General features: G+C 51.9%; 1 protein-coding gene across 1 annotated transcript; it reads right to left on the bottom strand.

The window, feature by feature from the left end:
• Window positions 1-9,972: 9,972 nt before the first annotated feature.
• Window positions 9,973-14,911, bottom strand: LCNL1 (lipocalin like 1). The gene is given in 7 exon segments (XM_050981164.1): window positions 9,973-10,474; window positions 10,571-12,011; window positions 12,249-12,350; window positions 12,868-12,978; window positions 13,559-13,629; window positions 14,114-14,250; window positions 14,816-14,911. Coding segments are annotated over 6 exon segments (543 nt in total). The 3' UTR covers window positions 9,973-10,474; window positions 10,571-11,985.
• Window positions 14,912-15,820: the final 909 nt, after the last annotated feature.

Raw genomic sequence — 15,820 nt, 5'->3', positions numbered from 1 at the left:
AGCTATGTCCAGCAGGGATGCCAGGTTGTCCCTGTTTGCTGCAGAGCTCCCCAGCCACCCGAGGTTTTCCTCCATAGAGTCAGGGGATGCTCTGCAAAGTCCTGGCATCCAGTCTCTGGCCCCATGCTCTGGGCACAGACGTCAGGCCTTGGCACAAACACAAATGACATGATGCTGTATGGGACCTGCTGTCTGGGATCCCGCTGGCCAGCATGTAGTGCCTGATTCTCAGTGTAGGGATTGCCATGGCTGTGCCGTGCTACCCGGCTGGGCTCAGCCCAGGCATTGCCATGGCTGTACACTGCTGCCCGGCTGGGCTCAGCCCCAGCCAATGTGCTCACAGCAGGAGCTCCATTAGAGCGTCAGTGGTGCCCTGGCAGGCTGTCAGCCCACTCCAAGCCTGTCCAAGGAACGCTGAGAGCGAGCTGCCATGGTGTGGTGTGACAGGGATGTCATGCCTCGCTCTGGAAGGAATTTCCACCTGCTCGTGGCTCCCCCTGCCACCATGGCTGAGCAGGAAGGTGCCAGGTAGAGGTGGATGACAGCATGGCATGCGGCCAGCCATGTCATCTGCTCCCAGCAGAATTGTTACCTCTTAAATTTTCTTAATTCCTTAATTTCCTTGGCCCTTTGCTTCGGTGAAAGGGACTGTGAAAAAAAAAATCCCTGTCTGGGATTTTACTTCCCCAAGAAAAAGCTGCTGTCATGGTTTAGGAATGGCACTCCCCAGTTTAGTGCCCCTGCCCAAGACTCTCCCAAACCAGATGCTGCTCCCTTCCCCCTCTCCCCCCTTGCTTCTATGACCTTCTTCCAGGAAATGGAGTTGAGAACTGGAGGCACAAAAATGTGAGTTGAAATAAAAACCATTTAGTGGACACAGCACTTTTGTAGAGACACAGTCATAGTTTGACATGGGAGAAATTTAGGGAAGGGACCTCAGCACTCCATAGCATCACACTCAGCCAGGGGCAGGGGCACTATTTCTTCATCTGGGAGCAAGTGGTGGGTGGGGAGATGGATGGCGCCCTGGGAGCCCCGACCACAGTGGGGCTAAGTTGGATCCTCCAGCACTGATCCATCAGAGATAAGCAGGGCTGGCAGCACGGTGGGACCTGATCTCCTGGGAGAGCTAGAGAGGGACCCACTAAAGCCATGGTCACCACCCTGGGGGCTTGCAAGATCCTGCTGGATGAAGGCTTGGGAAACCACCTGTGCCTCTACCCTGACTGCACGCACTTCCGACCCTCTGGCAGGGATGTCTTCCTTTATTCATAAGTTGTATATATGTAGATTGTAAAACATACACATGACTAGACATTGCAAAAGGATAAGATAAAGATTTAATAACACTTATTCAAAATATTTTATTTTGTTTATTAATTTGTACATATTTGCACTAAATATATAACACCAAAGTATATTTGTCCAAATATACTTTCCTCCTGCAGCCTGATGGGTTGTCCTGTGTACCCCTGGAGTTGCATGCACCCTGGCTTCTCTAGAGGAAGCAGAGGTCTCCCCTGAACTCCAAGAACAGAAATTCATGATTCTTTTATCCCTTTTATCCCTGGTGACACTGTTGGTCCTTTCAGCAAGCTCCACCAGTCTGTATTGTGGTGTGGTCTCATCTGTCAGTGTCTTTAGTTGATGAAGGCTAAGCACAGACACAGTTGGGACTCATGGTACCCAACCCTTCCCTGCCACGAGGATTCTCCATCCTCCCCCTCTACCCATAAGCTCCAGAGGTGTATTCCCAGCCCAATGCTAAAGCTGCTTCATGTGGCAGGAATGACCAATAAACTCTCAGGTTTCACTGGCAGTAGGAGAGCAAAGGGGGGATTGCAGATTGCTTTGACTCACCCCTGCCCTGGGAATCATGGGTAAAAAGGGATGGGAAATTCCCATTTTATTTCCAAAGGAGCTGCTGATTTTGTAGGTGTCTTGAAATCTGGGTTCCTCACCTAGCCTTGCCTTGTCCATGTCTTCTGGGAGGATGTAGTGCAACCTAACCTGAGTAGGATAAAGCACGTCAGGTTCCCACTGGGAAATCTTGGCTCCATCAGTCACAAGACACTAGTTTCCATCATTTTTCCTCAGTAGGATTCTTACAGAGTTTTGCTCATAAAGTGATCCCCACTGGGCTGAGGTCCAGGGAGGACAGATTTCACTTTATCTGTGGCTGGATCTCCCTGCACGCACTGAGCAAAACATCCATTTCCACCCCTTTATTTACATCAGCTACCACCCTCTTGGCTCCATGTGTTGAGAGTCCCTGAACTCTTCCTAAAGGCACATCATGAACCAGATCCATCCGCTCTCCCACTTGCACTCCTGCTTCATTGCCATTTCACATGTGGAAGTAGCTTCGTGTTCCCAGGATTAACTTTCGGCTCCAGAAACTATGAAGATCACTCCACTGACAATGGTTTTCCTACTTATACATATTTTATTGCATTAAGGGAAAGACATCCAGCTCTGCAGTGTCTGCAAGTCGAGCCCAGACAAGATTATCCAGCACTTTCCAGAAGTGCAAACAGCTGAGTATTACTGCTGTGCTTTGCACTGTTTCACCTCAGAAAGGGCTCTGCTTGGGAATAAAAGCTCTTTCCAGAGAGCCTGACAAAGCTCTCATGTAGATAAATGATTAAAGAAAAAAGGCTAAACCAAGGGCATTGGCATGCCAAGCAATGTGTGGACAGCCAGCACAGTTTGTCCATCTGGGCAGTATTTATTTCTTATGGAAAGAGTTCCCAGAATTGCTTATTGGGAGAACTCCTGTGGCCAAAGAATTAGCAGTGTTAAAAAATCCCCTCCTAGTCTATCCCAGAGGATGCTACAAGCCATCCTTCTGCCACCCCTCTGAGAGGATGAGGAGCTGTGCAGTGCTCCACACTGATACTCGGCTTTATGGATGGGATGAGACCCACCTCACCCATCGAGGGCTGTACCTGGAGAGCTGGGCTCTCTGGAGCTGGCACTGTGAGTCCACCTCAGCAGTGGGGAGCTTTCAGTCACAGAGGGAGATTATTCTGTGAATTAGGGACCCAGCCCCTGGGTCCCCCCAGGCAGTAAGAGGTCTGGATGTGCTGGTGAGGAGGAGTGAGAAGCTGCCAGATGTGCCCCCACCAGCACTGCCTGACCAGCACCCCCAGGCTCTTCCTCTGTGTCAGGTCACTGAGAGACCTGTCTCTGCTGCTGGGAGGGTGGGGGTCACTCAGTGTCTCAGGTCACTCAGCTGCTTCTTCAGTGACATCTCTAACATCTGAGAATATGGCAGGACTGTATTGTGGACATACACAGGGCTCTCCTGATGGTCCCAAACACCGCTAAACAAGAACATATGCAGTAGTAGGAGAAGATCCAGGAACAGATGCAGTAGCTCCTCTCCTCCTTCCAGGTTTCCTGGCCTGCAACTGGAGATTGGTCTAAAGATCCCACAAAACATGACAGGTCAGACCCTACCTGAAAAGCTGCTGCCCTTCATGGGAACAAATTGTGAAGACACACCTTTCGTGAAGATACAGAAAGTTGTCCTGCTTGCCCTCTCCGTCACAGATTGTGGAAGCAGACATTAAAAAAAAAAAAAACAAAAAAAACCCCAACTTTAAATGTTACAAAGTGCCTGCTGGCCAATACCGCACTGAGGATGTCAGCTTCATGTTTGCGCTGAGAAAACAACGTGAGGCAGGTACCTCTGAGAGTGTGGAGGACCAGAACGGCATCCAAAGGTGACTGTGGTTTCAGCAGGCTTGAGAGTGGCAAGGGAAAGAAGAGACACTGGCCTGCAGGAAAGGCTCTGGGTATAACAAGAAACTGGAGCCTAAGGATAAATGAAGATGAGATACGGAATATTTTGAGTGTGAAACTAAAGCTACTGAATTTGCAAGAGGAGCAGGCCAGGAGATGATCAGTGATTCACACAAGTCTGTAAGAACCTACTGGTGCTGACAGAGTTGTCTTCAGGTCCTTCCAGAGAGAAGGGCAGGAACATCTACCAGGAGCAAAGAGAAGATGGGTACCAGGCTGAGAGGACTGAGCACCCTCAAACAATATTGCAAGGGCCCTCCAACAGGGAACAGGGCAACTGTGGATGTGCTCTACAATGCAGAGGGTTGGGGGGTTGTGGGTTTGTCCTGGTGCCCAGCAGTTGGGTGGGGGTGTGTGAGCAGCCAGCCCAAGGCTGGGGTGCCTGAGCATGGATGCCATGGCATTCATGGACACACTCTTCAATGCAAGGAGGCATGCCAGTGGGATGGGAGACACCTGCAGGGATGTGATGCCAGGCTCTGAATCAGGAAGGGAATAGAGATTGAAGGAGAGGCATGTACTTTACATGCTGGTTTGGGTTGTGATGAGGAGTAGGAGCTGGTAAACAAGTCTGCAACCACAGACAGAAAGAAAGAACCTGAGAGATAAGAGCAGCTGGGAGAGCAGTGTGGACTGGTGTCTTCACATCTGGCTCATGGGAAAGATCACAAGCAATGGTAGCCTTGTGCAATACTTCTGTAGAGAAACTCAGACTAGTACGTGGAGCTGCCCACGGGAGCAGATGTTCCCAGAGTCACAGAAGCAGGTGGTGTGAGCTGGGCAAAGGTGATGGAGCTCTCAGGAGGAAGGATAGGAGCGTGTGATGAGGAGGGAGGCCAGCACAAGACACTGAAAGACACGATCAAAAGATCTTTCTGGACTGTTCCAGATTGCAAGGCAAGATGTATTCTATTACCATCGGCAGGGGACATCTGCTGATAACGAACTATTGAATGTCACTGCATGACTGATAAGAACTATAACATCCCACTGTGAGATGCTGCGCCCAGAGGGAGGAGCCAAGCATTGCTACCCAGATATAATCTGGAGATTCTGACACACCAGCACGGCTTCCCACTGGATTCCACAGAGGAACAGCAGCTGCTTCTAATTCCACGGATCTGTGGACGAAGAATACACCCTTTCTCTACAGGACCCTCCTGCTCCAACAGAACCATACCTGACACTTCAGGAGGACTGCAGCCACTTTTCTAACTGGACTGCTACCAACACCCTGACCAACAGGGTGTCAGGTTGAGTTCTGACTCTGTCAGTGTTGTTCTAGTATATTGCATTGTTTTATTTTATCCTTTTTTTTTTTTTCCTATTAAAGAACTGTTATTTCCTGCTCCCATATTTTTTGCCTGAGAGCCCCTTAATTTAAAATTCATAGCAGTTCAGAGGGGTGGGGAGGGTTTGCATTCTCCATTTCAGGGGAGGCTCCTGCCTTCTTTAGCAGGCACCTGTCTTTCCAAATCAAGATACTTGACCTAAACTGACTTTGAAAGGAAGGAAAGGAATTTCTGCCTATGTGGTGTTGGGAGTCCATCACAGATCCCCAGCCAGTTTGGGGTGAGGACAAATTACCAGGAGAGAAATCTTTTAGGCTAAGGCTCCAGTTTCTTCTTTCCAGGAAGAATAGCTCTTTGGAGGGGTGGAGGTGCTATAATCACCCGTCGGCAGCAGTCACTCTAGTTATCCTTGGATATGAGGACAACATAACCAGCATAAAGTGTGCTGATGGGGTGTTTTTTTGTATCTGTTCCTTTTGGTTGTTTTTAGAAGAGCTATTTGGGAAAATAACTTCAGAGCTCCAGTAGGCATGAGTCTATGCCATTTGGCATAAATGGGAAGATCAATAGGGGCAGATTGGTGGCTGTTGCTGAGAACAAGCACAAATCAGGAGAAGTGAGGCGAGCTGGTTCCTGCAGCTGAGCAGGTTTGGGAAGCTGAGCATTCAAACATGAAAGAGAAAGAATAGGCACCAAAAAAAATCCCTTCTAAGCACAAGGGAGAGGCTGGTGAAACAGCTTCTCCCATAGGAAACAAGCAACATACAGACACCAAGGAGGGACTCTGAAAAGAGTGGAATGTCTGCAAGGAAAGAAAAAAGCCTGTGCTGGAACATGAAGGAGTGCAGGGAGCCTGTGAGAACGGCTTGCAGAGTTACATGGGGAGGTATTTGCCCTTCAGCCATGTAGATGGGGACAGACAGTTGTGCTGTGTCCTCAGTACAGCACCCTGGAGGTCAGACATCTCCTGCTCCCAATGTTCCAGGAGGACAATGACAACTTATGGCCAGTTCCAACATGAAGGCACTGGGACAGAAGCATGAGGGAGGGAGAAGAGTCTTCAGAGATTTGCTGAGGGAGGGAAATGTGGCTGCATCTGGACTCAGGAAGAATGAATGTTGTACCTCCAGCAATGAGGGCACAAAGTGGTTTTGTGATGAGGGAGAAGAAGAATCTGACCTCAGACATTTTGCAAAGCTTCAGGGGAAAGAAAGAAAACTTGGAGGGCACAAGAGCTCTGTGTCTGCAGAGCAGTCTGCCTGCCTGCAGGATCCCTGACTGGAGAGTCAGGGGAATCTGGAGCCACCAGTATGGCACAGGATGCCAAAATGGCCATGGGGACTAAAGGATTCCAGACTGTGTGGGGAAAATATTGATGCTGTGTTATGTTAGTGAGACCTTTCTGGGTGTTACACAGGGAACCCACTTGAGGAGGAAGCTGAGCTGGGCTGTCAGGATGCCTGAAGAGTGGAGAGTCCATTGGAGAAGATATGGTGCAACACAGTCAGCCTGGAGAAGCAAATCCCAGCTGGGAGATGGCTGCGTCAGGAAGGAGAGCCCTTTGCTTGAACATGCTGCTGTGGGCCACCCTGGAGCAGCAAGCCTGCAATAGCTGGCAGCTGAAACCCAGTGCCAAAAGATTACTTTGACCCAGGAATCAGCTCTTTAGATCTAATGCACGAGGGTTTGGACATCTGTGTGATTTCAATATACTCCTAGGTGTATATTGAAAGGGGAAAGGCTCTTCTGGGCGCACAACCACCAGATCCCATGGCCAGTGGCACTTGGGGAACTGTGGGGTCTTACACGGTGCCTTCCCAGGAGATTTGAGGCCCAAAGTGCTCAACTTAATGGGGCAAATACAGGAGGTGTTTGGGATCCTAAACCCATTTGTCATCACTGAAAACTTTTCCCTTTACCTAGTATAAATTTATTTTAACTACAATTCACAGAGCCTTCAAGTTGATTTGATGAAGCAGACATGGAGAACTACGTGGCTGATCCACTGGGAAGGTATCACACAGACACACCAAGAACAAGACCCTTAGGGAGACCACCCATCCCTAGCTCCCTCCCGGGACCCTGTGATCTCTCCATAACCATACCAAAGAGCTGGTATCCTCAGGACAGCACCACAACCTGGGCTGGTGTTGTGGTCTCTGGTGGTGGTGGATACAACCTTCCCCAAGAGCATCTCGGGCCAGCAGGTAGGAGCCATGAGAGCACCAGCACACACACAGACACTTGGCAGTGGAGACATAGGAGGGTTGAGGCACTAAGTTCCAAAATGCTCTATCACAGAGCAACACTAAAGGAACAGAAGGACTAAAGACAAAGCAGGGTCCAGGGTATAAATACAGGAAAGAGGGGGTGGAGAAGAGCATCAGAGATCCAGTGCTCTGAGGGCTCAGGGGTGGTACACTGGGAAGGGACCAATAGGGAATACCAGTGTGGATGGGCAGGGTTACACACACCAATGGGAAAACAGGGAAGGGAGAACTCTCTAGAACATGGACATATAAGGATAAAAGGGGTGGGGAAAGCCAGTGGGGAGGACAGAGTTGGGATAAATTAATGCAGTGCTGCAGAGCTCAGTGTGTGAAGCCTCTTTCTTTGCCCTGTGAGGAGTGCCTGGAGCCTTTTGAACATCTTTCCAGGGCATTGTCATTGCCCTCTCTCCAGTGGCCTCATGGGCCTCCTTGGGTTGGGGTTCTCTGGCTCCAGCTGCCTTACTGGAAACTGGAGAGTGCAGAGGCATGAGGTACAGCAGATTGTATATCCTGCTACTCTGAAAGTCCTATGCCTGTGAGCCAGGGCAGGAGAAACTGTCAGAAGTGCTGTGTGAGTGGGATGCAAGTGGCATCTTCATTTCATTCTTCGATAACTCTAGGGCTTTGCAATTACATGTGCTGACCTGATAGTCATCAGGGAATGATCAGCCAGTCATTGGCACGGACTGTTTGCCTTTCTGCTAATCAAGTTGCATTTGATTTACAATCAAATCTAATGAATCAAGCGAGCTTGAGGTAGGCTCAAGAGAAGCACAGGCCAGCTCTACAGCCTTGCTGTTCATGAGGAACCACATCCCAGGCACACCGCCAGGAACGGCCCTGGCATAGGGCAGTGAGTGACACATCTGCAAGGTGAGCAGGGCTGTGTTTGTGGCAGGGACAGGGCTCCTGCTGTGCTGCCAGCAGGTGACCTGCGAGGCTGTGGACTTTGAGGCATGTGCCAGTGCATTGGGTTGGCATAGCCAGGCTTTGGTGGGGGGGGGGTTGCTCTAGGGGTGGCTTCTGCAAGAAGCTGCCAGAAGCTTCCACCATGTCCAGCAGAGCCAATCCCTGGTGGCTCCAAAGATGGGCATGTCACTGGCCAAGGCTAGGCCAATTAGGAGTGGTAATGCCTCTGAGATTACATATTTAAGGAAAGAGGTTTTTGTGCAGCTGTAATTGTGGCCAGATAAGAGCAGGGTGAGAATGTGTGAGAGGAAAGCTCTGCAGACACGAAGGTCAGTGGAGAAGGAGGGGAAGGAGTGGATCCAGGTGTCGGAGCTGAGATTCCCCTGAGCCTGTGATGAAGACCATGGTGCCCCTGCAGCCCAAGGATGCCATAGGAGTGCAGAGATCTACCTGCAGCTCCTGAAGGAGCCTATGCTGGAGCAGGAAGATGCCTGAGAGGAGGCTGTGACCCTGTGGCAAGCCCATGGTGGAGCAGGATTCCGGCAGGGACCTGCAGACCTGTGGAGAGAGGAACCCACACTAGAGCAGGTTTGCTCACAGGAGCTGTGGCCCTGTGGGGGACCTATACTAGAGCAGCCTGTTCCTTGAAGGACTGAGCCCATGGAAAAGTGACTCACATTGCAGCAGTTTGGTTAGGACTGTTGCTTATGAACTGGACTCACATTTCAGAAGTTCATGGGAGGGACCCTATGCTGGAGCAGGGGAATGACTTCTGTCCCTGAGTAGTGTCCCATTCCTGTCTCCTTGCACCATTGTGGGGAAGAAGGTAGAGCTGGTAAAGAGGGAGGGGTGTGGAGGAAGGTGTTTTTAAGGTCTTATTTTACTTTTCATTTTCCTGCTCTGATTTTGTTAGCAATAAATTAAATTAATATCTCTAATTAGAGCCTGTTTTGCCTGTGATGATATTTGATGAGTGAACTATCCCAGTCCTTATCTCAACTCCAAAGTCCTTTGTCATATTTTCTCTCCCCTGTCCAGCTGCAGAGGGTACAGATAGAGAGGCTTCAGTGGGTGCCTGGGGTCCAGCCAGGGTCAGCCCACTACAGCCAGACACCCTGTGCTGGCATGGAGTGCTCCTCTCGCTGCCAAGCCAAGACAGCCCTGACTGCTGGCTGTGGAGGAGGGGCAGGGAACAGCCCGGGGCACAGACCCCAGCACGGAGCTGCTGCTCCTCTCCTGCATCTTCTTTCACAACAGCTGTGTCTGGCAGCTTCAGTGGTTTGGGACACCGCTGTGATTTTGACAGACCCCTGGATGTGTATTGAAAGAGGAAAGGCTGTTCTGGGTCACACCCACCAGACCCCAGCAGCACAGGGGAACCCTGTGGTCTCTCTCTGCACCATCCAAGGCAGATGGACAAGCCTGGTCCTGATGTCTGCATGTTGCCTGAGTGACTCCTGCTGTGGTGACTACACCACCAGCTGGTGACTGGTGCTGCACCCATCACATGCAAAGCAACATCCAGGAGCCTCTAATACAAGACTGCTCCAGGCAGGTTGGTTGGGCACCCTTGCACTCAGGTTTTTTTGGGATTGCCAAGAGTCCACAGGTCCCAAGCAGCAAGTGGGACCTGGGTCAGAGGCTGAAATTAAAGCGTCATCCTTGTGCTAGCTGGTGCTAATCTTACAACCTGAGATGATCCCATACAGTCACATTTTATTTTTAAAAAGAGAAAAAATTAAAAGTCAAGAGGATTAACTATCACATATGGCACAGAGATTGTCTGGAAAGACCAGCTTAGCTTTCCTCTGAGTGCTTAAGCTGATATTAGCAAATACAAGCCCTAAACAACATTGGAACGTCTAAATGGAACCCAGCATGATTGCATCAATTTAAAGAATCTGATTAAAAATCGCATAAACATTCTTTAACTTATTGAAGACAGCTGAAGACAACAATGTAAGACAAACAACAAAGACACCAGCATCTGGCGCCTTGCTCCTCTGCTTTGAGAAATGACAGCTGCACTTTCTTCAAAGGCTCTGGTGGCAGGAATTTATACTAGAAAATATTTGAAAGTAGCTGGTTAAATTCAAAGAAAAGTGAAGAAACCCTGCATCCACTTTGGCCAAGAAGGAGCTTTGGTGGATCCTCAGAATGGACAATCTCCTCCGCAAACACTTCTGAAGTTCTGTCCTGCCAATGGAGGAGGGCAAGTGAGTAAGATGGAGGAGATGACATTTCCAGACAAAATAACTCAAACATCACTGCAGCATCCCATCTGCCACTTACACTCCCTTTGGTGCCTTCTAGTTTTCACCAGACGATGAGAAGAGAATGTGGCAGGCTCTGCAGAGGTGGTCAGAGGGACAACAGATAAGTAGGTCCCCTCACAGTGTAGAAGATACTCACAAAAGATGCAATAAATGCCGGATTTGGTTGATGTCTTGGCAAACTATGACACAGGACAGACTGAATGCAACTCTTGTGCAGGAAAAATCACACCTCAGAAATACACCTCTGTGGAGGAGTCAACAAGACATAGGTGTTGGACATCCCCATGTCACCTGGCAAGTCTATCAAAGCTTGCAGGTGACAAGCTGGCATAGGTTAGGGAAGAAGATCTCACTAAGATAAATCACAGAATAATTCAGGCCGGAAGATCATCCAGTCCAACCTCCTTTCTCAAGCAGAGTCCCCCAGAGCAGTCACTCAGGATTGTGTCCAGACAGATTTTGAGCTCCTCCAGAGTTGACTCCAGAACCTCTTGGGGCAGCCTGTCCCAGTGCTTGGTCACCCAAGAGTGGCTAAGAGAAAGGGAAGAAAGTTACCCAGAGGGGTCACTGTTCTGACTGACAGATATCAGGTAAAACATCTCATCCACATGCAGTGAGTGCCAGAGGGGGCAGCATGAGGAGATATTAGAAGATCAGAGAAAAGGACAAGGCTCCATGTAAATCTCAGTCGTACCCCCACCTTTGCCTGGAGGTGGAGGTCCAGGTCTGGCCATGCAGCCCCAGCAGGGACATGGCCTGGGGAAGGAGAGAAGGGTGAGAGGGGAGGCTGGGAGGACAAGAAGGCTTGTCAAAGATTTAAGATCTAGAACAGCATAAGGAGCATGAATCGAGGAGATGATTTTGCATCACCAGCAGCCATCAGTTGCTGGTCTCAAACTGCTCCTCAGCCATCAAAGGCTGTCAGAGCACTTCCTTTGCCCCAACACCCTTCTGCTCTCTCCCATCAGTTTTTGGGACCCTAGTGTCTGGGCTGATCCCCACTGCACCAGCCTGGTCCCTACCAGCCCTGGTATGCTCCCACGGCCCCTGGCTGAGCAGTTGAAGATGGAATCAGCATGACAAGCAAAAGGGAGAGCAGAGGTGAATGAAGCTCCTTGCTGCAGGATGTGACCATTGCTTTAGGTGCCTAAACCCAGGAAGCCCTAAGGAATATCCAGTGCCAGGCACTTTCCACTGGGGGTCTCTGGACACTGTTCCTTGGGAGTCCTTGGGTACCTCTACCTGGGGGTCCCTGCTGTAGAGCAGTATCCAAAGGAATGGTCCTACCTGTGTGCAAGCTCCAGCACCAGCTCAAACAGCTCAACTCCAGAGGAATTCAAAGAGTTCTTGGTGGCCCTTGTCTTGGGGGCACCAAGAAGGTCAATCCAGGAGGGAACATTGCAAACACCATTTTGCACTGCGGCAACTCACCTACGGTTCACCAAGTCTGCATTCCTCTGTGGAAACAAAGAGAAAGCCTAAGTCTGGCACCGTGGTCTGAATAGTCCCATTTAGCACCCAAAGTAGACTACTCAGAAGGAACTTGTGGGTTTCTTCTTGCTCAATGTGCCCAGCCAGAGCACCGCTGGCTGCCAGCACTCCCTCCTGCCAGCTTGGACCATGAAGTGGTGGTACTGATGGGCTGAGCTGGTCCCTGCCTGCATGTCCCTGTATTGGCCCTGGACAGTGCTCACCCTGCCTGGACAAAATCCAGATTGTCTTGTCAGTGAAGCCATTCAGCTTGGCAAGTCTCTTGAACAGCAACTTGATTTTGAGTCTCACCCACTGGGTTCTGCCTAAAGACAAAGACATGAGTTAGCTCCAGGCTGTGCCTGGCCCTGCATCTCCTGGGAAGCTGGTGAGTGTGTCCACCTGAGGGTGGGATGCATGGCAGTCCCTGGGAGAAGGCTGGAGGCACTGGTGGAGGTCCTGGAGAGCAGTGGTGGCCAGGCACATGAGACACCCCACCCAGGATATAAGATGAGCCAGAGGTCTTGACACCAGTGCAGTGACTCCTCTCTTGGTTCCTGTCCCTACTGATTCTGTTCTGCCTGTGCAGCAGGACCCCCACTCTCCACCCTTCTCCACCAAGAAACTTACCCAATGCCATGGACTTGCAGCACAGTTCTGGGAGCCTGAGCCCCAACCTCCCCTGCCATCCCAAACCCCTGCTCCTTCCCTGCCACACAGGGAACACATGGTAGTCCCTGCCCAACTCCTGCACCTCACCCAGAGCAGGAGTGGGGAGAGAATGTCCCCAGGCTCCTGGCCTTGCGGGACCCTCAGAGCAGCTCATCACAGCTGGCTAGGCACTGTAAAGTCTCAGCATGTGCAAGGTCTTCCCCTCTTTCTCTCTGGTGGCAAAGACAACCATGTAGGAGCTGCCGTCAGTATCCACCAGCCGCACTGTCTTATTGCCTCTGTCTGCAAAAGGATGTGGAGAAAAATTACCTCCTCCTGGAAACCCCCACTCTGCAAAGAGGCTGTAAAGAGAATGAAGACCACCAAACCTGTCTTTCCTCGATATCCCCCCAGCCTGGTTTTCCCTCTTGCTAAGGCTCCTCAGAAAGCTTGGGGACCCCACAGACCACGGCAGAGCAGAGGGACGGGGAGGCGAGGGCAGAAAGGGCTATGGATGGTCAGTGCAGGCTGTTGGCCCGTGTCAGACTGTTCCTTGGGCTGGGAATGATGGAAAACCACCCCTGCTCCATCCCCTGGGAACATCCACTCACAGCCTCTTTGCAGAAGGAACCTGATTTTCCCTAGGGTTTAAATTTGGTCTCAATGTGTTTATCCCAGAGGGAGGGATTGCGGGGTCTGCCATGCTGCTGGGCCACCAGCCCTGGGGTGTAGCTAGCACCTGGACATAGAGGGATGTCTCAACCAGGATGCAGGAGGGGCAGGCAGTCCTGAGGGCCATGTCCCCAGGAACAGACAGTTGCTTCAGACAGGGATGGTGGGACATGCCTCTATCCTGCCCCAAGAGCCTGGTACCCCCACTCACCAGAGCTGTACTATTCACCCAGGCTGCCTGTTGGCTTGTAGATCGATTAAAACTTCATACATCTCCCAGGACTGTAGAACAGTGAAGGATGCTCCAGCTGAGGTGAAGTGACTCCCTCCCCCATCCCCTGTTCAAGGGTCACTATCCCAGATGTGAGACTTGCTGTTCAGAGATGTGATGGTGTGGCCAGAGCAGGAGGGGACAGATACTACCCTTGGAACAATGGGTACCTGGGCTGGCAGAGGACAGTGCTGGCACCTGGGCATTATTGATGCCCTCACTCATGCTCTGAGCTTCTGGGATGAGGCTGGTTCTGCTGGGAAAGTTGTAATTGTAGGGTCCTGTGCCACCCTCTGTGGTGGCACTGGTCCTCGCCTGTGTTCTCCTGAGCCTGCCCTAAAGATGGGGTGCCCACAGCTGTCCCAAGCCCCTGGTGTTCCTGTCTGAACCCTTGCCCAGGTCTTTGGTGAGTGCACTGAGGTGGAGACCCACCAGTGAAGGTCCAGGGAGGAGTTTGGTAGCGAAGCCTGTGGAGAAAAGCATGTGGGACTTAACGTGGGAATTGCAAAGGAGACCTTCAGGTCACCATCCCCCAGGACCTCAATGTTGGCCATTGCCATCTTCAGTTGGTCCTTATTTTGGAGGTAACTCTTGGAGTCAGAGGCCATAGCAGTGGATCCACTGCCTGCAATCTGGCAGTGAGAGCAGGCTGTGAGTCCAGAGGAGCAGTCTAGAGTGTCTCCTCCTTAGGGACCAAGCCAGGACAACCTCAGTCCATGGAACACCTACATCCCATCCAGGCAACAAAATTCCCTTAGGGACACCTATGCAGGAGCTGGGTGACTGTCCTCACGTGGGTGTGTCAGCAAAGCAAATGGTGGCTGTAGTGACCCCAGCTGTCCCCAGTACCAAAACACCTTTACAGTCCTCCCTGCTCTGCTAGTGACTGGAGAACAAGCCCATCCCTTCCCTTCCCTTCCCTTCCCTTCCCTTCCCTTCCCTTCCCTTCCCTTCCCTTCCCTTCCCTTCCCTTCCCTTCCCTTCCCTTCCCTTCCCTTCCCTTCCCTTCCCTTCCCTTCCCTTCCCTTCCCTTCCCTTCCCTTCCCTTCCCTTCCCTTCCCTTCCCTTCCCAAACCCTCCCAAACCCTCCCCTTCCCCTTCCCTATCCTTTCCCTTCCCAAACCTTCCCTATCCCTTCCCTTCCCAAACCTTCCCTTCCCTAACCTTCCCAAACCTTCCCTTCATGCTGAGGATCACCTTGCTCTCATCCGGCTCCGCAGTGCCCAGGTCCTCAGCCTGCACACGGAGCAAGCACACCAGGACCATCCCCAGGCTCAGCCCCACGGTCCTCATATCTCGCCTCAGCTCCTCTGCCTTCAGCCGTGGGATGGGGAGTGGTGCCGGCGCTGTCGGATGTACAGCTCCGTGCTTCCTCCTCCGCCACCCGGCTGGAGCCGTGCCGAGCCCTATGGGAACGCTCTTGGGCTTGGCTTGGGCAAGGGGTGGATCCGCAGGGCAGCCAAGGGTGAACAAACCCCTGTGGCAGAGCGGGGCTTGTGCCTGCCAGCCCCAAAACGGAATTACAGGAACCGTTGCACCGCTGCTGAAATTTGGGATTTCCCCCGTTCTTTTAGTTGCTTGTGAAAGAACAAAGCAAACGGTTGTTTTCCAACGTTTCCAGCCGAGGGCTGCCAGGAGGAGCGGGAGGCTCTTCCCGGCACCGGCCCCGGGACAGCCCCGTTGCCGAGCTCACCAAGGCCCTTGGTGACCCGTTCTTCTGACCGGGCTGAAACGTGCCCCAGAGCAGCTGCTGGGATCGTGCCCAGACGAGCCCTTCGCAGGCACAGCCTGACCCGCGGGGCCTGTAGCGGCCTCCCCACCTTCTCTAGGGCACGGAGGGCCTGCCGCGCGGGCTCCACCCTGAGCAGGGCGGGCAGAAGGAGGGGTTCATGTCGCTGTGGGAGTGCGTCCCTCCTTCCCAGAGTGCCATGTCCCCTGTGGTCTGGCTCTGACAGGCTCCTGGGGTCACAGCCCAACACCTGCCTGGGCACTGAGGGATTGTGGGGCAAAGAGGCAGAGGAGGGACCAGAGACTGCCTTCACTGTGCAGGAGGTGGAGGTGGATAAAAACTGCCGTTGAGGCTCATGGCAGCATGGCCTTGCTTTGGTGAGATGGGGGACCAAGGGGGGTGGCAGGCATGTCGGTCCCAGTCCACTGGTGCCCTGGTGCCACCCCACTCCCAGCTGGGTGGCCTGGGAGAGG

The sequence above is a fragment of the Serinus canaria genome, chromosome 17, assembly GCF_022539315.1.
Source record: "Serinus canaria isolate serCan28SL12 chromosome 17, serCan2020, whole genome shotgun sequence".
Classification (NCBI taxonomy): Eukaryota; Metazoa; Chordata; class Aves; order Passeriformes; family Fringillidae; genus Serinus; species Serinus canaria.
The sequence above is the reverse complement of the archived record's forward strand: the minus strand, read 5'-3'. Positions and strand labels throughout refer to the sequence as shown.